The sequence below is a fragment of the Centruroides vittatus genome, unplaced genomic scaffold (assembly GCF_030686945.1).
Source record: "Centruroides vittatus isolate TY-2023 unplaced genomic scaffold, ASM3068694v2 contig_694, whole genome shotgun sequence".
NCBI classification, from domain to species: domain Eukaryota; kingdom Metazoa; phylum Arthropoda; class Arachnida; order Scorpiones; family Buthidae; genus Centruroides; species Centruroides vittatus.
Genome location: NW_027122438.1, coordinates 662,749 through 686,950, shown reverse-complemented (window position 1 = coordinate 686,950; position 24,202 = coordinate 662,749). Strand labels below are relative to the sequence as shown.

The window sequence follows — 24,202 nt, the reverse complement described above, 5'->3', positions numbered from 1 at the left end:
AGAGGATGACTCTTTGGGTGTGACTATGCAGATGCAAGCGAGCCAGAATATGTGGCAAGAAGAGATGATGACGTTTCTTGTTCTCATTTATTACGACCACACAGACCAGAGCGTGAAACGTCGTCATCTCTTTTCACCTCATGTTCTTGCTCTCTTGTGTTTGCATAGTTGCACTCTTTGACCTTGTTAAATAAAATTTTTATTTTTTCTTATTTATTTTTGGATATGGTGATATTGTGATATTTGAACTGTAACAAACATGAGTGCATGGGAAATTGTCATTAATATTAATAATTAAAAATAAATTGCTGTGACTATTCTACCCTTTTTTCATATCATTTGTCTTTTTGTCCGTGTGCAGTAACGTCTGAAGCTTATTCACTTGTAAGGACATAGTATGTAATTATGAATGAAAATAAAATGTGGAGAAATAGTTTTAGTTAACAATGTAAAAGAGTTAAATCTACAGACTTGTTTTTGCTACACAGAAAATGGCGTCACAGTTTTTAATCTCTTGTTTTATAAGCTTTAAATGTGAAGAATGATGATAGTAATAATAATGCTAATAGTGTGGTAAAAAATAAAATAATGTTACACATTAAAAAAACTAAACTAAAATTCCAAATCTACACTGTCTAGCTTCAGTGCCTAGCATCTTATCTACATGGCTGTTGTTGCTCAGAGACTTGAAACTTCCAAAGACTTATAAGGTAAACACTCAATTTTCAGTGGCTTATTTTTGGAAATTCTTGAGAAATGGGTACTATTATTTGGATAAGGAGCTGTTTGTTTTTAAGGATACACACTCACCATGTTTTATTTGAATCGGAGACTAACATTTTGCCCTCTCCTTGTTAGCAGTAGGAATCATTTTTGAATAATTTTTTATGAATAATTCCAAATAACACATTTGATCACAATGTTTAAACAGTATTTTATATGTTCTGTCATATCAAAATTTTTGTTTTAGTCTACTGAAAAAAGTCACCCCAAAATATTCTGTTAGTCGATAAAAAAATTCCCACTCTGGAAACGTTTGTGGCATTGCATGAAAACTGTCTTTAGTTCTCAACATCACTTCCTACTTTTCTGTTCAAACTGTTGTTTGACGTCATGAAATTGCTAGGTATGTGATGCACAGGAGCTAGACATTCTGCTTTTTTTTTTACTGAAATATGCTTTGTGATTCAATTTTATGCTGAATGCTGAAATAAGCAAACTAGGGTTTTTATTGTCACTTTAATAAAAATATTGCCAAGTGCAATTTTGGTGCTATGCAGTGCAATCCCTGAATAAAACTTTAGCTAAATGCACAATGCAAGATTAAATTGTTAGCAGGTCTTAAGGAGGACACACACATGCCACAGCAAGGAAAAGCAGCAGAATGATGCCAGTTTTTCTCTCCTCAGAAGTCAATTTTGTGCTGCTTTTCTTGTGCCACAAAAGTTGGTTGAATTCTATCTTTTGTGGCGACTGCTGCCAATACGCATTTCTATCAGTCAATAACAGTTTGTCTGGTAGTCATGTGAGAAAATACAATCACATGGTGTTTTAATGGCAGAAAGTTTGACGTGCTTAACCGAGATAACTAACATCAGAATAAAGAGGAAAGGATAATAAATTTAACACAAATTCTACACAAATAATATATAATTTAATTCAAAGGAAAAAACAACCAAACTTACTCAAAATAGTATTTTTAATCGAGGAATAAGCTTATTTTGTACACCAGTTCTTTCTCGATCCAAGAAAATATCTTTAATCCAAAATCTTCATTTGAATCTTTGACAAAATCTTCTAACTAAATAAGCAAGCTGTACAAAACAAAATTTGTAAACACGTGGATAGTGGCAGTGTCGGTATGTCGGTATTGTTCACCATCTCGAATATTGAATGCATGTGTTGAAATGTAAGCAAATTGCCGTGTGGTTGTGCTGTCGCATGGCCAAGATGCATTTGCGACACCACTTTTCCTTGTCATGCCACATGTGTGCATCCTCCTTTAGAAATAGACTGAAAACATTTGTTTTTCTGGATTTTCATCAGTATGCTGGGATAATTTCAAGGTTAGAGAGTTTTTTATCTGCATTAAATTGTTAGAGAATGTAAATCATTATAAATTATAACTAGCTAAACTTACAAAACTAAGACATGGTGTACTCTAGTGTACAAATATGAAACTGTAGGTAATAAAAGATATTCAGAGGGTGATAAGAAGGAAAGTGAACATTGTTAACATCTAAGCTGTTTCATTTCTTCCACGAAGAGTGAAATTGATGGGTCCAGCAGATAGAATGGCTATGGGGTTTTTGGTTGTGATATGGAGGGTCTTCCAAATGAACAAAATGTTACATTCCACACACAGAGAAAAAGGCATCCAAACACAAAGGTTCACTGCCAGGTTCCAGAACTCTACACAATTCCATGTTTATTGTCTGGAGTTCATTTGTCTGTCATGTTTCTTATCATCCTGATGCCCTATTAGCTTAGTTGAAAGCATCCTAGAAGTTGCCCCAAAGTACAAAATTGTGGTAACCTCTGAACTCTGTCTTAACAGAATTTGGTAAATCTCCAATCTCTAGAATAGTGTGTGGGTCACTATCATGGCATACCAACCTCTATATGGAGGGTTTGATGGATAGATGGTATCCATGTTTTTAACTTAACTTTAAACCAAAAATTGGCCGTATTCATTCAAAATGAAATTGACCGATGGAAAAGTTATTTGACAGATTTTTCTATACTAGTTCCTATAGCCTGAAGGGTAAAAACAATTGTCTTTAGGTACATAAATAGAAAATGTTTTCAGAGCTTAGAGTTAAATAGGTGAGTTGAGGTGTAAAGTAACATGTCCTAGATGCAGGATGGAAACATTTTTACACATTTTAACGAAGATGATCATTGAGAAAATGGTTTTAAAGTTCCTAGCCTGATGATGATGTATACACAAGTCTTCAGAGAAGGTTCATGTATTTTCCCATACTGTAGCATCACCGTTGTGCCGCCATTAAGATACCAAAGAACTATGAAACTGCAGAACTATAGAATTGAAAATATAAATGATTTTGAAATTACTAATAGAAATTTGTTCATAATGTCCACTTTGTTAGGAATTGTAAGTATTTTTATATCTTAAATTATAAAAAGTATTTTCAATTGTTTTTACACAAATTTAAATTTTATTTAATGTTAAAAAAAAGTGTGCTACATGCATTGTAGGGAAATATCTTTTAATTAAAACTGATAAAAATTTAAAGTAAAATTAAGAAAACATCAATCCTATTTTGTTATTTCTAGAAAATAATTGGCAAAATTTGCTTTGTAATTTTACTAATATTCCACTGTTATCATCTGTCAGGAAATATTTATATCATCATTTAATTCAGGGATGGGCAACCTTTTTCTATGTAAGGGCTGCATTTTAAGACTTTTGAACTGATGCGGGCCTCATACAAGAGAAAGAGAAAAAAAAATGTTGGTAAATCAGAATTATTTATTCATATATAATTATAAATTATCATAGGTATACTTAATTTAGCTTCTGGAACTGATGTAAACATAATATATTGGAAATATTTGGTTAAATATTCGTCGCTGCTAGTTTTGAATTAGTTTCGATGTGTCTGTTAGCCGGTTTTTGTTTTAATTTTTACTAAATTCATTGCGGGAAAAACTATTCACATACATAAGTTGTAAAAATAATGTTTGAATTTTATTGCATATTTCCTTAAGCTGGGAAATTGATATATTTATTCACATTTTATGCGTCGCGGGCCGCAAAAATATATGAATGCGGGCCACAGGTTGCCCATCCCTGATTTAATTCATAAAATAGTCCAAAATATTTACAGAATATTATAGAATTAAGTCTAATGCAGAACTTTTGGATTTTTGCATAGTTTCTTTTACAAAATTGTATTTTTAAATTTATTTTCATCAATTAGTACTATAAAATTTTGGAATAATGACATGAGAGAATGCCACCTTTGGAGTATTCAGCTATATTTGAATATTAAAAATAAAGCCTGTGATTACCAAGAAATGCTTAATTATAGAAGTTTTTACTCTCATAATTATTTTTCAAGTGGTAAAGCAGGTGAAATTTTAATTAATTAATAAATAGTCACAAAACACTTGTGTCCTTGAGATAAATGTAGAGCCATCACAAACCTTATCTTCAAGTAATCATTTTGTATGGACTTGGGTGTCTTATGATGACAAAGTTATTTATCTAGCTGGATGTACTGTACATGCATGGTTGGTTACCCATTTTCCTCTTAATTTTTATCACATGGAAATGAATGGATTGAGTGGTTGGTTGAATACATGGTCAATCTTGATGCAACATGTTTGTGTGTACTGTACTGTACTGTACATTGCATACAGCTTTCAAACCACTTATAAAGAATACATTGGCCATCATCGCAACCAACCACTGCACAATATCGATCTGAACTGGTTTTATAAGGCATGACACCAATGAAAAACTAAAAACTGCAGACCTACACTAACAACTAGTAGTATATTAATGGTTGCTAAGACATACGCCCTCTTGTGGTAGAATTCAAAAACAATCTGAAAACTTGTGCATACTATTACCAATTTTTGTAATTACAATCTTAATAAATTTCATTTTATTTATAATAAATTGAGAGGAAGGAAATAAATACACTATATAGATTAGAAAATTTAAAATTTAGATTAAATTAAATAGATTAAATAAATTTTCTCCAATTTTAGAAAATTTATATTTTTAATTGGAAAATTTTGTGTTTTTTAAAAAGACTTTTCAGCGTTTTTGGCGGCTAGTAGCTTCGAAAGGAAGGTCTGTTGCCGGAATTGTATTGTCTTAAACACAGAATTAAAAATGGTGGTCTCTGTTTGAGCAAACTCTGTCTTCAAATCATAAAATATGAAAAGAACCATCAGACGAAACGAAATTACGAATTAAATTGTAAAACATCGTCATCAGAGGGAGGCTTTCCAACATCTACATTTTTCAGTGCTTACTTCTTACAAGTTAGTGGATATACACACTATTTGCATTTTTCACCGGATGCTCGCCCTCTGGTGTTTAAAAACAAAACTATTCTATCTGGGTCGTTTGATTAATTCTTGTGTATTATCAGCAGTAAATATGAATAACAATAGAAAAAGCAAAGCTTTCTGTTGCGTTCCAAATTGCAATTTCAAAGATTTACGGGAGCCTAATATAAGTTTTCGTCTATTCTCACACGAAAAACAGATGATTATTCGGAAATCGGTCGGTTATATTTATGAGCTTCTCCGAATTGTGAAAGAGTGAATTAGACTTAAGAATTGGCAGTTTCCCGATTGTCCAACTTTACACGAACAAGTTATGCTGTCAATTTTAAAAGATATTTTCTTAAAGTTAAAATGCCAGTTATTTTGTGTGGGACACAGGGTCGGATTTAAGCATTTCGAAGCCTTAAGCTGAATGTAAGTCCCCTTACCAACCCTTCACAATTTTAGAAGTCAATCATAAAAAGAAAAAAATTAAATCAGACTATCTCTCTGATTCAATACGGTTATTGGAAGAAAAAGATGTGAGGTTTCACTAGTCTTCTGTTTTATAACTGAATTTAATTAAATTTTTATACCCATTCCTTTAAAAATCTTTTTTAAAATTGGTTTTATCATTTTTTTAAAAAAAAAGACCTTACGTTAATTCTTAGAAAAAAATTAACGAAATACTACACAAAATAAAAAGTAAAGTATGTTTTGTTGGTTTGTAAAAAAATGTTTATTACAAAATTCGACTTTAATTTTTTTTTTGTTTGTACAAATGTTTGAGGCTCCTTGAAAGTCGAAGCCTAAGCAACAATTTACATAGCTTTTTACTTGTAAATCTAACCCTGATAGGACAATGTCAAAGCTGATGTTTTTAACACAAAGGGCACAAATATGCATAGAACGATCTCGCTCACTTGCTTCGATACCACATAATGACGTATCCCGCTAGCAATAATTGTTCTGCTACTATAAAATTTCTCGATAAACAGCTACAAGCAGCATATATCATTATATCGGGCAGTAATATATGATTAATTTTACATTACTAGTTACAAGCGACCCAGATAAAGTAGCCATTTTGTAAAAATTCAGCGCCCTCTATAGTTCATGAAAAATGCGAATATGATAAAGAACTAGTGGCTGTATTTACATACTGAGATTGCTGGAAAGATATGATAGGAATAATTAAGGGGCAAATCAAATTTGTGATAAGTTCTGAAGGCAAGCTCCATGGGCATTTTAGGTATGTGGAGTTCCAAAAATGGGATGATTCAATTATTTTCTTATTGACGAGACTGTCTTTGTTTATAAAATCGTACTGCCAGCTTGTGTTACCAGCTTAGAGGTATGAAGGAGTACTGTACATGTCAGGAGTTGCAATTTGGCAGAGTATTAGGTGCCCAAATCATTTGCTCATAAAAAAATCCAGATTTGTAGGTAGTCGGGACCGAGAACCAAGTCAAAATAAAATACAAAATGGCGACCCTCTTCTACAAACAGGCAAAACAGGCACCTCACCCTATTGAAGTCATGTTGGGAGAGTACCACTCACAGTCATTCTAGGAAGTGAACTCTGACCTTAGGACTGAATACATAGTATTTTCTTTGTTAAATAAAATTTGTAATCTTATTTTGTAAATTTGGAAGTGTTTTAAATATGATGTTAAAACCGGGTTTTATGTCATTACAAGTGGGTTTTTTAACATTATCTAGTATACTAAAATCATGGGACCAATAAAAAATTTGACATGTAGGGCAGAGGGTGCTATCGTGTGACCTTCGCCCTCTGACCTCACTTTGCTTCCGAACTCCAATGAGGAGAGAGAGCTTTTCACTTCACATTAGTTAATCTTTCAAGTGGACAGCCATGCCAATCTTGGATTTGTATTATATCTCGACGCTATTGTAAATATCGCGCAGCCAATCCAAATAAAGTAAATTATTAGCCTGGATCATTTCTCAGTTAATTTTTACTGGAAGAACAAAAGATGTGGACATCACGGACAAAGTAGGACGTGCCACATACAGATTTTAGCTATGCCACTAAAGACATTATATTAAGGTTGTCATTATAATCGGGTTAAACTGTATATTGTTTGTACAAAAAAAAAAAAAAATTTCGGACGATACAATAGCCATAATTTTTTTTTCAAAAATGGGAAATTTTTGTTAGGCATCGACAAAAATTCATCCCTGGCCGACATGCAACAGCAAGAAATTTCGACATGAATAGGTTAATTTCACTGAAAATGCATTGTGGATGAACTCGTGGACATGGTCGGCGAAGTTTGAACGATTATGCTCAAAACCAGCGATATCAAAGAAGATTGAAGAATGAGAACGAGACCCGCCTTGAGCGTCAGAGTGATTCCGCTTAGTAGTGAGTCTCCGAGACATAGTCTTGTCCCAAATACGGCTTTGCCGTTTTACTTGTTTGAAAAATATGAGCACTATCTATCGATCAAACCACAGCTTTCTACAGAGAGTGGTATGTAAGGATAGAAATCCACACACTATTCTTGAGAGATTGGGGATTTACCAAATTCTGTTAAGACAAGGTTCTGATGCTACCACAATTCTGTACATTGGAGCAATGTCTAGGATGCTTTCAACTAGGTTAATGGAGCATCAGGATGATATCAAACATGACAGACAAACCATGAACTCCAGGCAATAAACATGGAATTGCATGGAGTTCTGGAGCCTGGCAGTGAATCCTTGTGGTTGGATGCCTTTTTCTCTGTTTGTGTATGAAACATAACATTTTGTTTATTCGGAAGACTGCATATCACAACCATCAACCTCTGTAGCCATTTCATTTGCTTGACTCATCAATCTCACTTTTGGAGACAATAGTGAAACATAGGGGTTAATGACCTGAATATCTTTTATTAGCTCCAGTTTTATACTTATACGCTGGGGTATATCATGTCTTACTTTTAAGTGTAGCTAGTTATAATTTATAAAGATTCGAGCACTGTAACAATTTAATCTTGTATTGTGCATTTGATTAAAGTTTCATTAGTATTTGTATGTTACAATTTAAAACCTAGCTCAAAAAAATATTCAAATTTTATATGTTAAAGTTGGCTGTTTGAATTTTTGTATTCCATTCTAGAATTGTTTCAAAAATCAAGTAAATTTGTAATGGTATGTCTTCAGCATTTGATTGAATTAGCCTGAAGATTGTATCAATACAATGTTGAAAGCAATAGCAATGTTAAACTTCACCAAATATTTCACACTGTCAGACAGTATTAAAATTTTTTTTATAATGCAAGTACTTTCAATGATACAAAATCATTGTCATCAGGCTAATGAAAATCTCGAATTTGGAACAGAATGTTACTATGTGCAGTTTTAAATTTTTGATTTTTCTTGTATTTGCAAGTCTCAAATTCTGTTGTGAATTTGAAATGTTTGAATGTTGAGAATGTGTTGTACTGTTCATAGTATGTTCTGTTCCAAATTCAAGATGTTCACTAACCTGTTGACAATTTTTTGCATTATAAAAAATATTTTAATGCTGTCTGATAGTGTGTGTATAAAGCACTAGCAAGTTGATTTTTTGTTAATTCATTAGTAAATTTTTGACATAAAGTGCATAAATACTTTAAATTCCTAACCTTTTATGTATCAGTTTGAAAGTTAAATTATCAAGAAGCTTTCTAATATAGCAGTATATTTTCATTTCCTTGTAAGCAGTGAATATTTTTCGTTGTTGTATCTGCCTTGTTGGTCTGTAAACATCAGAACAGTCTTTATTTTTTATTGGCTAGCAACTCCTGTTCCTGCCTGTTTGTTAAGTTACAGCAATACAACACTTGGACGATCTGCCTTTTGGGAGGTCTTTTTAAGGGTAACTGGTCCCTATTCAGGCATTACAGACATGGAAAAAACCTGGAAAACTCCATGTGGCCAGCCCATCCTAGCAAGGTGCAAACCCATGACTGAATTCCCAGTGTTCAGAGAATGGAGCTGCTTGGCCACTGGTGGACCATTTTTGCTTGCAACAGTATAAAATTAAAATATTTTTTCATATGTTTTTCTGGACTATACTACAGAGATAAGAAAATATTTCTAATCTTTATTTCTGCATTACTCTTTTACTAATGGGAATAGAGCTTTATAATTTAAATATTTTGACATGTCAATTCACCAGATGAACTAGCCAGGTGACAAAGTAACCATTTCTGTTTATCAGTTTTCATTGACTTTTTAAATCTGTTTTCATATATATATGGATGATCTTCATATACCATGCTCTTTGTTCACAAAATATTGAAATTCTTGTGGCAAAAATTTGTCTTGCAAACAATAACATACCTGAGAATATGTTGCACTGCACTGTGAGAATATGACACTTTGAAGAGCTGAAAGGAGTTTGCACATGAATGAAGGTCACTTGCAATGATGTCGTCTTCAAAACATGAAAGACAAACTATGTTGTTTGAAATCTTGTACATGAAAATTTGTTAATAAATATTCCAAAGTTAAACATCTATTATGATCATTTATTTTCCTGCTGGACCCTGTATCACTTAAGTTTTTTTTATTAGAATTGATTTAAACTTACCTGTAAGAAACTTTGAAGAAGAATCAAATTATGGTTAATTATAATGTATAACAAATTAAATTACATGTATATATTTTAATTTTATATAATTCAATAATGCAGTTTTTATTGTTTCTTATAGTTTTGACATTCTTTGATAAAGAGAAATATTAGAAAAATGGCAACACAGGATAAATTAACTCGAATTGCAATAGTTAATAGTGACAAGTGTAAGCCAAAACGATGTAAACAGGAATGTAAGAAATCTTGTCCAGTTGTTAGAATGGGTAAGATATTTTTGACTATTACTAAATTGTTTCAGATGTGATTTGATTAAGGTAGCAAATCAAGCAGTTAATTTGTTTATTGTAGGAATTAATTTATTATAAGTTACATAAGTCCTGAATACAATTTGGCACAAGCCATAGCAAAATAAATACAGTAGTAATCTTTAGCAAAACTAGACAAGCCAATTATACTATCCAATACTTAAATTTTAGCAACAATTTTGTTTTTCTTATTTTTAATAATTTAATTTTACAAAATAATAGTTAACTAGAACTAATGAATCAGGCTTATAAGCCTGATTCATTAGTTCTATTATTTTGTAAAATTAGTAATAAAGACAAGAAGCTTTTTAATAGATAATAATTTAAGTTTATTAGAAAATAATCTGTGTGAAGAAACATAATATTTTAGAATAATTGGCAGTGCCTATTCATCAGGAACAAAACCAGTTCTCGTGCATACCTTTCTCAGGATTATTTCAAAATTAAAAGTATATCATTTTAGTTAAATTACCATAATTTTTTTTGTAGATAACATATCAGTGTGTATACCATGAAATATTGTTAGAACAGAAATAAAACATTCATATAAACTGCATGTCTGTAGTGGCTGTTAAAAACACAGCACTAGTATATGTTAGAGGATATTGTCTTAAACATTCCATTTGTTTCTTGTTTATTTTAGCAGTTCATAATAGATGTAATTATAAAATAAGCAAAATGAAATTTATATATTAATTTAAAGAGGGTTTGAGTGAATGGTTGGGACTAAATATGGTTCAGGTATCAAATTAAAGCTCTTACCTTGTAGATAATGCCATTGAAGAGAGAGATTTGAGAAAGGTGCCATAGTTTAGGTATGGTGGAGTGGCAAAGGGTACAATGTTAAGTGTACAGGACAAACATGTCTGGTATTTGTATGTCATTTAACGATTAATTTTTTTTTAAGATTATTAGAACAATCCGTTGCTCACCCCTACTCTGAATTCCTGCTTTTTTACTAATTACATGTTAATTAAAAGACTTTTTGCATTATTTTTTAACATGAATAAATTTAAACACTTACATTATCTATTTAAATAATAAAATAAAATTAAGAATGAATTTTATTTTTGAGCTAAACTATTTTAATTTTTTAGAATCTGTAATAAAAAAGTTAATATTAACTTAATAAAATAAATGCATGTTTTTTTCAATGTAAAGTTCTTTACAACGAATATGAGCTGAACAAATTAACTCTTGAACACACATCATTAGATATTATCAACATTAAAATTTTTTCAAGATTATTTTAAGCATTTACTTTTATCATTATTCTTATTTATTTGATATATAAAGTAGAAATAACACAAATGATAAAAAAAATTTAGACATACAGCAGTTATTTTTATTTTTGACCACATGATAAATGTAATGCATAACATGAAGTATATAAAAAGCTTAGTTCAAGTGCAATAAAACTTGTTAGTTCAAGAAGTAATATCAATTTAAATTGCATTATTATTTGCATGTTATCAGTGTTTTTTGAACTGTATTTTACAGATAACTTTCTTTTCAAATTTTTCAGAAAATAATTTTTTACATAAAATATTCATAGGTAAATTTCATTACAAATTTCACTTCATTTTATCATATGTAATTAATTATGAAAAACTTAATGGAGGAGTTTTATGGAATAAGGTATCTTATTCCATAATATTTACACTTTTTAATTACCATATTTTACGGACTATAATACCCACTTTTTTCTTTGAAAAATTGCTTCCAAAATTCAGGTGCATCTTATAGTCCATAGCGTCTTATAGGTATTTTTTTTTAAAAATTGTTTAAAAATTAAGGTGCGTCTTATAGTCCATAGTGTCTTATAGTCCGTAAAATACGGTAAGTGTTTTATTATGCTTATCAATTATGGATTTGGATATTGTCTTTTCTATAATATGCAGTTTACTCAAGCATATTAATATTTACACTTTACTCATTTCTTAACAAACTTCATGCAAAAAAAAAAAAACAGTTTTTTTCTGATTTACAGAATAATTTTCTTAATTTGTGAATTTTTATATAATGCACTTTCATAAATCATAATTCTTTATATCTTCTCTTGTGAAATCTTAAATTTCATTTTAACATTGTTTTAATTGTAGATTCATAAATATAAGATTAAAATTAAAAAATTTATTTCAGGTAAATTATGTATCGAAGTAACTCCAAATGACAAGATTGCAGCTATTTCTGAAGAACTTTGTATAGGATGTGGTATATGTGTAAAGGTATAGTGTAATTTATGATCAATAATAATTGGATGTTAAATACAGCATAGAAAAAATTGAAGCTGAATTAAAATAAAGGAAATGTGTAATATAAATATTGCTTTGTGGGAATATACTAGGGAAGTACTGAGGTGTTATCAGTGCAGTCTCATCAGTTTAACTTTTAAACATGAGGTTGGCCAAATTCACATTAATTCATTCAGGACAAAATAAGCCAAAGAGTAAGTTGTTTGACTGGTTTTTCAATATATAAATTCCTCTCATAATCTGAAGGGTAAAAACGATTTTCTCTCTAGTTACATAGAAGGAAGAAATTTTTTGAGCTTAAAGAATTAAGCCAGTAACTCTCTTCTCCAAACTGCACTTCTTAAAAGCAACTACACCTTGATAAAACCTTTTAAAATGCAGCTGTTTTATTATTTTTTCAAATGTTTTTGGTTAATTTTTTGTTGTTCTTGAGGAAGGTAATTGCAAATGACCGAAAATGTTCAAAAAGATAATAAAACGGCTGCATTTTAAAAGATTTTTTTTTAGGTTTAGCCAGTAACTCTACTATTAGAAAACAATACTAAGAGTAACTTGAAATGTATTGAGAGTATAAAAATTATCCATGATTAAATCAGAAAATATATGAATAAAATTAGTGAATAATAATAATAATAATAATAATATATTTGATAGTATTAACTTAAAACTTTAATTGTAATTTGTGTGAAATATATATGTAATACATAAATAAAATTTATAATTGATTTGATAGCCAAGAATTATATTTTGAATTTAAATCACGTTTTAGTAAAAGTAGGAAAATGCATTTTTTAATAAAATGATAATTAATAATTCAAATAAATATAATTATACTATATAGTTAAGTGATTGTCATGAAAGGAAATAGAATTCTGTACTCAGCAAAATATTTGCTGTAAAAAATTGTTAAATTACAAATAGATAAGGAAAATAAAGAAGCAAATAAATTTATTTACATAAAAGTATATTATTATAAAACTTATGAAATCTCTTGGTATACAACATTTTTTGTGTAAATATCTTCATAATGAGGTATTCATTTCTGTATGTAAGTTAAGTTAATTTTTCATTTCTTTTTTCCTATCTGTAAGAGATGATTTTGCTTATTTTGTTATTTTATTTAAAAGAAAATGACATCAGTTCTCCTGACCAAAATTTAATTTACAATAATATTTCCATTAATAACATGAAAAAAAAGAACCAAAAATTAATGAAAGAATTCAGCTTGAAAGTTATTTTCAGAAGTGTTTTTATACTGGATGGGGATAAATTCCACTATGACAAGCAAAATTGTGTATATTTTTGCTCATGGTTGGAGTTAGTATCCTCATCCTCTCAAACAGCTATTTTAGTAAAATTAATAATTAAAATATTTTTTATTTTTTTCAGAAATGTCCTTTTGAAGCTATATCAATTATTAATCTTCCTAGTAATTTGGAAAAGGATACAACCCACAGATATAGTCAAAATTCTTTTAAATTACACAGGTTTGTTTGTTTATTAATAAATAAAATTTGAAAAGATATTTAATATATTTTAAAAGTATAAAAATTTTCACATTGGAGTGATTTAATATTTTATCTGACATCTATGCAAAATTATGCTAAAAATCATTAACGTGAATTATTTAAGACATGTTCTAAATGAGATATTTGTAATAAATTTTGTGTTTTAAATTTTTTGAATTAGCAGATTTGTAAATTCTTATTTCATTTATCTGAATTCTTACAGAAGTATGTCTTGATTAATTATTAAAATGGATTTAGTAATTTTATTAACTTAAAATTATTTTTAGAATTTAATGTTATCTCCTCGTTTCAAGGAGCATTTGTTAGAGGAAGAGGGGCCATGTACGCCTTTATACTTAATGGTTTAATACAGTATGTCCTGTCAAGAAAAAGACATAAAATCTATTTGATATTTGTGGATTTGGAAAAGGCTTTCGATAGAATCAATTTTAATATTTTATGGGAAAAGTTAAATTCGTTAGAAGTTCCAACTTTGTTCATTAAGCTACTTAAAAATTTATTTTGCAACACAAGATATCACATGAGAGGCAATCTGGCAAACACTAAGGGTGTCATTTCTGGTGGTGGGTTGCCTCAGGGGGACCTTTAAGCCCCCTGTTGTTTATATTAGCATATATTTCCGCAGATAAGATGATAGTTGAATCATAAAAAAGGCCTCCAAAATCTGGGGTCGTCTTATAGGACAGATACAAAAAAATTAGATTGAAATTTATATAATTATTTACTAGTAGAGAGTAGGGTAATGTCCACAAAATAGAATGCCCATACAACGTTTTTGTGAATAGTCAAGGTGATTACCCAAGTGCCGAATCAGCGCAAACGTTTGCAACAATAGCAAGACAGAAAATAAAATTTGTTTATTTGAAAAATTACAAATAGGACATAATTACATATACGATATACAGTATTATTATCCAGATGATGATCGCTGATCTAAACTAAATTCATTTGCCATTGATTGTTTGGGGGTCGTCTTATAGGACAGATATATGCTAAAACTAAAAACCTTGATGAAAATTTATACCTCATCTTATCTGCGGAAATATATGGTATTTATTAACGATTTACCACAATTGTTTTCTACCTCTGAAACTTTGGGATTTACTCATGGAGAATCTGTTGACCTGCATTGCTTAATGTACACTGATGATGATGATCTGCTGGCAGATTCAACAAAGGGTTTGCAATGAAAACTTTCTCTGCTAGTTAATTATGCTAAAAGAAATGATCTTACAGTTAACTTACAAAAAACAAACGGAATGGTTTTTTGCAACGGAGGCAGACTACTTAAATCTGATAAGATATTTGTGAATAATACTGAAATTAGTTTTGTGTTATATTTTAAGTACCTAGGAATACATTTTTTTTCTTCTTCGGGTGCGTATAATCATTATTTTCACTTAATAGCCAAAGACATACAGAATAAGGCAGGCTATATGCTTATTCTACAAAAACGAATGAGGCTAAGTTCTATGAGTAGTATCTTTAAACTTTTTGACACTTTTATTGGTTCTAAGATGACTTATTTATTTCCAGTTATTATGTTAAAACAAAGATGAATTGTATATATGTTAGTTAGATTAGCGATAACACTTTCTAAATAACAGGCTCTTTAGATCATTACTTCTGATTGGATAATAGAATGTCATGTGGTCAGAAACGTTAAAAAAAATTCGTTATAGAAGTGATATGATGCGGCTATCATTTTTAAAGTTTAAATTTTAAATTTAACGAAGTACAGTAGAGAGTCGTAAATCGGCACCCTGGTAATTGGAATGGCCGGTAATCGGCACGATTTTCAGTCGGACTGTGTCGTGCTGAATCGAACGTTTTTGATACTAAATTTACTTCTAAAGTATAGTTTTCATGTTTTTATATTCTTCAATATATTTACTTTGTTTGTACAAAATGCAGAAATAATTTTTAACGATACGATAGCCTCGATTATTATTATAAAAATTTTCGTTAGGCTTAAAATCGACGAAAATTTAACACGAAGCGACACGCAACGGAGAAAAATTTGAACATCAGACAGGTTAATATGTTTTTTCGTACATAGACCGTAATCGGAACAAATCCCTAATCTGAACAACCCCAGTCCCCAATTGATTCTGATTTTCGGTTCTCTACTGTAAGTTTAAAATACACCATTTGCGAAAATATTTAAAAATGCAACTTAAGGGAACTTTCTTCTTCATCAAGCATGAATGTCATGTGGTCACTGATGTCACTGCAATGCAAGTGCAATCACCAATCTGAAATCTATAAAATGTTTATTCTATAGTTTTAATACTTTTGTACAATAAATAGCCTATACTTTTTGCCAGAACATGAAACAAATATAACCAAAATTTCATCTGGATTGGACAAAAATTGAAGGAGTTATAAGGAACACACACACACACACACACACACACAGCCTCATTACTTTTTACACACACCTTGTATAAGTCAAGTGTTAAAAAAATAATAATAATATATATTATCAGAATGAATTCTCTAATTTTATTATCATTACTAAATATTTTTAGGTTACCAACACCTAGACCTGGAGAAGTATTGGGTTTAGTTGGAACCAATGGTATAGGAAAATCAACAGCTCTGAAAATTTTAGCAGGAAAATTGAAACCAAATCTTGGACGTTATAATGTAAGATTACTTGGAACTTTAGTTTTCTGTGTTTATTTTCAATGCAAATTAATGATAATTGAGAGTTCTTTTGTTCTACTGAAACCAAAAATTTTTGGAAATTTTGAAAAATTTATTTCAAATTTTTTAAAATTCATTGCATAATTATTGTTTAAAATCATTAAAATTCTTAGAATTTATCCAAGTTATTGATAAAACAATATCAGATGTTTACATAATATAAGAATTCCTGTAATATACCTGTTTTTTTGTTAAAGAATGTATACAGTTTTAATCAATAATAGTATAAGTAGTAAAAACAAAACTTTCATCTTTAAGCTGAAAAATTAAAACTGTTTCATAACAGTTACCAATATAAATAATTTTCCAATGTAAAGGCAAAAGTTTTGTTACTATAGTTGAGCTGAACAAGAATGAATAAAGTGTAATTAATAGTGAGATCAATTGAAAAACAAGTGTTATGAATTTATTTGTTTAATAATAATTATTGTAAATCCTCTAATAGACACTGGTTGTCTATTGGACAGAATATACTTAGCCCCTAGCACCTGTTCCATTCTTGCAGAATTTCATATCCAAAAAATATAAAAATATAAAAAAACACAGTTCAATCTCCTTTCCACTACCACCACTGTGGTTTCCCCCACCATTCTCTCTCTCAAATAATGAAAACTGCAGGTAATTCACAAGAAATTTTCATTTTTTATTTAATAGAAAAGTATACCACTACACTACATTACTCCATTACACAACAACATTACTACCATAAACGTAGTTATTATGGTATTATTGTATCCATGTTTCATGAATTTTTCTAGTCACCCTCTGTTATTTGTGAACACCATGTTTCATTTATCACTTTCATCTAACTGAATAAAGATTTCTCTTGCTTTGTGCAACACTATCCATCTGGAAGTATAGTTATTTTTCTCTTGCTACTCACAGATCCACTGCATAATCTTTTCTTCTAATTATTCTATGATTTACACCTTTCTCCTTCTGGCCTCGTTACTTCATACTTATTCTTGTTAGCATTAAGAGGGTCATGCTTGTTTCTCCATTTATAGAATTAGCTTTGGATGAGCCTCAAATTTCCATGATGCATGGAAATTCGAAGCTCATGCAAACACAAAAGAATACTCTGTAGAAGAACCAGAGTATTCTTTTGTGTTTGCAACTGTGTTCAGTTTGAATGTAACACTGTAACCTCTTGGCTGCTATTCTAATTGACGTCGAGTTCACTAATCTGTCTGAAATGAAGAGTTTAAAACAAAATATAGGAAGATGAGCCTACTCATGTAGTATTTACCATATACTTCAGCTGCACCCCATGTTGTTGTAAAAACATTTTTCAAGGGTCTCCATGGAAAATTACTACAGTATGTACAAAACACTCAGCTTTGTGAGCTGCATGTAAGAATTTAATGAAACTTGACATCTAGCAATTGAAACTAAATAGCCAACATTTAAAAAGACCCAGAATCTATTGAAGGATTTATGGTATTAATATTATTATTTGTGATTAATAGTACACAATGTCATGGGGTTAAATGATAGAAATTTTGACTTGTTCTGCATAAAATTGTTATAAATATTTAATGTATTGAAATTATTAGAAATATAACTTATTTATTATATACTTCAGCAAACACAAATGAATCATTGTAAAAAATAAAATATTAAAAATTCAAGACAAAATATATATTTGAAAATGTAAAAATATACATTATTAAAGACTTTATACAAAAAAACTGTTTGAAGTCTTCTAAACATCTATTTACAATCACTAGAACACAATCAACAGTGGTGGTTTTGACCGTTTATAGGCTCTTCCCTTCCTATACTTATGCAAATTGTTTAAAAACTTCCTGTGACATCAGATATTTTCAAAATTTTCACTGTAAAAAAATTAAAAAGTCACATTTGAGAAAGGTCACATTTTTTGGGCTAAGAGAAGCAGTCTGGATGTTTTACCAAATTGCCATTTTTCTGGCTGTTCTGAACTGATTGAGGTGAAGTTGAGAGCAATGGCTATATGAAGTATACATACAGAGCAGCCAGGCTATAGATATTCCACTAGACCACCAGGAGATGTAATCATGTGATTGTGAGACAAGCATGAACATCTGCAACAAAATCTTTGTCAACCATCCAGAGACAGAAGGAAGTCTTGCTATGAAACCCTGTCTCTTCCCATACCATTGGCAGGTAAATAGCAGAGGTAAATTTGTATGAATGGAAACCACTACATGTCCTGCCATTAGCATCTTAACATTATTGACTTTTGTTTGCAATGCTGTGATCAATGCTGTGATCAAGGAATGACAACTACAGGCTGGCAATATTTTTAGTTACAGATCCTGGTTCTATTTGGGAATAGTGACCACCATATTAGTGTGAGGGACAACTTGTAAGCACTTCAATTTTACTGCTGAGTGGCACACTGTTCCCACTGCTGACAAGTTGGGCTAGGAGCTGTATAAGACTTCCCTAGTAGTCATGTGAAGAGATTGATGGCACAATGTTATATTCAGAAAATTCTATTCTCTTATGTGTTGCCTTTTATAGCAGGGCTACCAACAGCTATTTTCTAGCGAAATGCTTAACCACATGCAGCTTGTGTTTCCTGGAAATGTCTGTCACATTGAGCAGGTCAAGGAAAGCTCTGGCATTCTCCATGTTTGTCATCCTTCAAGAATTTATGGGACCAGATGGTGCACCAATTTAGGCCATCTGTAAGAATGAGGAATCTGGAACAGCATTTGCAACATCAGTAGAAAAATCATCAGAAGATAGTATAAAATAATACCTGTATGTTTCCATGCATGATTGTATTGCCACATGTAAGCAGATAAGAGGAAGATATACAAAATACCAAATATTGCTGTAAATTGTACTGTTGTGTCACAAGAAATTAGTCTGTTTGTTATGATATTGTAAACATGTTATCATTGGGTTTGCATTAATAAAGTTTTGTTCAATTTCAATGCATTTTTTAGTGTTTAATTTTTTATGAGTGTGTATTTAAACTTTATTCTTGTTTCAAATGTGAAAGTTTTTCATATTTGAAACAAGGATGAAGGTAGAAATTTTCAACATTTTTTGTTTATGAAATATATTAGTATCATTTACAAATAAGTCATATATAGTTTTAATACTTGAATTATGTTGATATTTACAATTTAAAATTTTATATAATTAAACAATTTAAGTTATAATTTAAAACTTTTTTTATTAATTTTAGGAAATAAAGTTCTAGTTACATTGTTAATGTACAATTGTTTCCATTCATATTTTATTTTATTTAATTAGGAGCCTCCCGATTGGACAGAGATTCTTACATATTTTAGGGGATCTGAATTACAAAATTATTTTACTAAGATATTAGAAGATGATTTAAAGGCAATTATAAAACCTCAGTATGTGGACCAAATTCCTAAGGCAGTCAAGGTAAGTCTCAGATACAAAATATTCATATTTATAATGAAAACTGTAAAATATGTAATGCATTTACATATTTATTAATATTTATTATATAGAATTATAAAATTAGCATTATAATTACAAATATTATGTACTATAAATAATGTAAGTTGTTATAACAATGAAGTTGAATTCATAAATAAATTAAAGACTTTTCATTTATAGCATGTTTTAAGCCATTAAAGATATTCAATAGAGAAAAATAATTCAATGAATTATAGAAATGGAAATTATTTCAATAAAAATAGCATAAAATCTTTGCAAAGGGAAATGCAATAAAATGGTATTGCTAATCATTATATAAATTCAGTTTACTTTTTACAATTTTTCTTTTATATATGATATAAATTACTTAGATTTTTAAAAAACAAAAAGCTTAAATTTACTGTATGAAAAAATGGATGCAATTTAATTTTGACTTTTATTATGTTAAATTCTACTATACTCAATACTTAGATTGCTTTTCTTGTGACCTGACAATTTAGATGTGAGAATTTATTTTTAGGCAAAAAAAAATAAGACACTATTTTTGTATAATTCCAAAAGTAGGGCATATATTAATCCATCTTCTTCTAGCCATCTCCTTTCTGATGAGTTTACCATTTGCTAATTTGCTGTCTTGAACCAAATTTAAGTCTAAATTGTCAAGTTATTCTTGAGATTATATTTAATAAATTAAAGCTACTTTCTTGTGTAAAGATTAATAATTATAAATTAATTTTGGCTTCAATTAAATAATTTAGAAAGAAAGATTGATCCAGAATGAGATTTGAATCCTTGCTCAGGATTAATTCAAACAATATAGTTTAAAATCACTGAATATATCTTTGTTTAATTACATGCCACTTTTTAACCATGACAAAATTTTATTCAGTTATTCCATCTTTATGATTCTTCGAGCAATTCAGGTATACTTACGCTATTTATTGAATATTTTAAAGTTGATAATTAGTATGAGTTGTTGAAGAATTGGCAGGTATTGCAGATATGTTTTGAAATAAAGAGGAAGCTCCGAATTTATTTTTTAATTTTGAATACAAATGTATTATACAGGTACAGTACAGTACATCCATTGCTTTTGAACAGGATATTGTGGAGATCTGCTGGCTGTACTGTTGTCTTGAATTCTTGCTTGTAACATGTCATATCCATATGATATCAGTGCTTTGTTGCATTATGAAAATTAATTTGCAAACATGCAAGAGAAATATTAAAATTTTTTAAAGTTATTTTTATGACCTTATTTATATTAAAAAATACAGGATAATTATGTTAGTATAGGAATTAATGGATTTGCTATTACATGAATTTCCATTGAATTTCTGTTCAATTTTATAAAAGCATTTAATTATTGGTCAAGGATCCACAATAAAAAGTTCTAAAAAAATATTAAACAATTTCTTAACATTAGATATAAATTAGAACTATAAATAAAGAAGAAATTTTGGTTTTTAAATTAACATTTGTTTAATACATAATTTTAACACTTTTTATTTAAAAATATAATTAATTGATAATTTGTCTTTATTACTATATTTAATATAAAATTATTCACCTTAGTTTTAGATATTTATGTAATATTCAGTTACTTAAGTTGTCAATGATTAAATATAATTTCTGCTGTTCACATCCTGAAATGATGTGATGACTACTATTGTATGAGACAAACTTTTAATTAAAAAAATTTTTTTTGAAGCTATTGTAATACTTTTACAAAATAAAAGATTTGAATATATTTTTAGGGTTCAGTGCAACAACTACTTGACAAGAAAGATGAAATGAAAAATCAAGATATTGTATGTGAAAAATTAGGTATTGTCATTTAGTTTGTTCATTTTTTACATTTAATTGTTTTTCTGACTTTTATCTTTTCTAACAAGTCTATGCAGATATGAGAAAAATTAAGTTCTTTATTATTCTGTTACAATATTGTTGTAAATGGTGGATGGTATCATGGATTTATGTATATGTAAATTTTAATGTGACAGAAACTCATAAATAATAATTAAATAATTTTAAAAATAAATTGACTGTAATTTATTGATAATAATAGTAACACTATTTATATAAAATAATTAAATTAGAAATATGCAATTGTCACTTTTGAAGTGGATTGATATTTAAACAATGGTGTTCTGACCAGGGCAATCTCTGCAACTGCTGACAATGTACAGGTGATTTTTTGGGGCTCTAAATACTGTATTTGTTTCTTGTACTTATCTATCAAGATAATCCTATATTAATTCAATATTATTATGTAATGACATTCTTTAATTTAAAAATAAACAAATTCATTTAAATAAATATTTAAACATGAATGTAAGAAATAGAAATGTAATAAATGTTTTTGTGTTGGAATTACAGGAAAAGCATTATTTCATATAAAAGTATATTTAATTTATAAAATAAACATATTTATTTGAATTTTAAAAAATTATAGATCGTTTAAAACAATTTTTATATAAATATTGTTTTTTCATTCAAAAAACATTTTATTATTAATATTAGATATTAATTAAATACAAAATTATTTACTGTTTAAATTATTTTAGCAGTAAAAATTAATTCTGTTTGAGTTACAGTAAAATTAAGATGTATCTTTTGTTTAACATTTGTTAATTGTGAATTTCTCTCTGTAGATTTAAAAAATGTAAGAGGGCGTAATGTTGAAGATCTTTCTGGTGGAGAATTACAGCGATTTGCTTGCGCTATGGTTTGCATTCAAAGAGCTGATATGTAAGTGTTTTTAAAATTACATTAATGTGTGTTGAATTTAAAAATGTTTATCTATTTATTTCAATTGACTAGATTTATGTTTGACGAGCCATCTAGTTATTTGGATGTAAAACAAAGATTAAAAGCTGCCCAAGCTATTCGTTCACTTATTCATCCTGATAAGTAAGTAATTCATTATACTAAATATTTATTTATTACACACATTTTTGTTATTAATTATTCATTTTAATTATATTATTTAATGTTAATAATTGATGTTAAGAGTAAATCTAAAGAAAGATAGATTATATATTTTACTTAAAATGGGAACTAATTTTGTTTTGAGATATAAAAAAACAGAGTGAGATCTTTTTAAGACATTATAGTTGCACATAACACTAAAAAGTAATTGTGGTAATACATAAGATTTAAATTTAAATCCTTAGGATTAGATATTAATTAAATATAATGTTTTGTTTAGTTTTAAAATATCATTTAAAAATTTATCTTTGTGTACTTATTTGTGCTTAGCTTTTATTGTTATATATTTATTTTTCGTTAGGAAATTGTCTATTTATTTATTTATTTATTATTTTTTTTAATCAAAAAAGTCTCTTTAAAATAATTTAAAACAGTTACATTTTATTTTATGCAGTATCTGTATAAGCTTGATATGGCATTTTTAAGTAGATTCAGTGCCCCAAAAATCATATTTTAATATATAGTATAACTTTATCTGATATTGGATAATATGAAGTTCCATTTATTATGTAGTCATTTTCCACTCCCCTGAGTAAAGACAGATTTTTAATGTAAAGATGTTCAGTTAATATGCAATCTTGTAAGGAACTGAGTCCGAGCGTTATTTTTATTTTATTATTATTTTTTGTTTTATTATATTTTGTTTGGGGCTTATGTTTATTTAGGACGAAGATTCCCCACCACTCTCTTATTAGTAACAAAAAAAGAAGATAAACCAACTCACGAAAAAAAACAAGCGCCGTAGGAAAAATCTCGCGCACTTGCACTGCCCAGCGGAAGTAAACAGTCCGCAGAAAAAAAAATGGAGGGGGAAATTCCCACACTCACTAGTAAAGAAATACTTACTAAACCGTAATAACATCCCAGAAAATTGTGCTAAATACTTTGTAAACGGTTTATAAGCTTTTGTCGGAAAATTAAAGCTGCCGGAAAGAAACTTAATGTTAGAAAAGTAAGTATGTAAATAAGGGGAGTAACCCAGCTGAATTGTGATGTCACCTCACAGCATAAAACCAGTACGCTAACCAAAGAATGACGAGGTGATTTCCAGAGCGAGGTGATTTTTGGTCGAAATCCAGATTGAGAACTAGGCGATCCAAGGTGTTAAAGAGGAATTCAATCGACGATTTGACAATAGCGAAAAGATTGAGGAAATAGGTTCCTAGTATAGTGAGGTGACGGATAGACGTTTAGTTTGTAAGAGATTCTGTTCATAGTTCCTAAGTATTTGGTTTGTCGAATTTTCAAAGGGGAGTTAATATTAAGTTAAGCTAAATAGCTGAGTTTATTGTTGGGTTGACTTGTTGATTTTCGTTAATAAATTTTGTTTTGGATTATAGACAATTGTACATAGTAAATTCTATTTACTAATTAAATATATTTGAAAGTTTT

General features: G+C 29.2%; 1 protein-coding gene across 1 annotated transcript in view; it reads left to right on the top strand.

Moving 5' to 3' along the window:
* The window catches only part of pix (ATP-binding cassette sub-family E member 1 pix), a 42,237-nt gene that overhangs the window by 990 nt on the left and 17,045 nt on the right, over positions 1-24,202 (top strand). Inside the window, exons 2-9 of the mRNA XM_067276442.1 lie at positions 9,732-9,876; positions 12,061-12,146; positions 13,563-13,660; positions 16,234-16,351; positions 19,664-19,801; positions 21,577-21,646; positions 22,474-22,570; positions 22,643-22,732. Coding sequence (XP_067132543.1) covers positions 9,768-9,876; positions 12,061-12,146; positions 13,563-13,660; positions 16,234-16,351; positions 19,664-19,801; positions 21,577-21,646; positions 22,474-22,570; positions 22,643-22,732 — 806 coding nt within the window. The 5' untranslated portion in view covers positions 9,732-9,767. The remainder of the gene's footprint in view (positions 1-9,731; positions 9,877-12,060; positions 12,147-13,562; positions 13,661-16,233; positions 16,352-19,663; positions 19,802-21,576; positions 21,647-22,473; positions 22,571-22,642; positions 22,733-24,202) is intronic.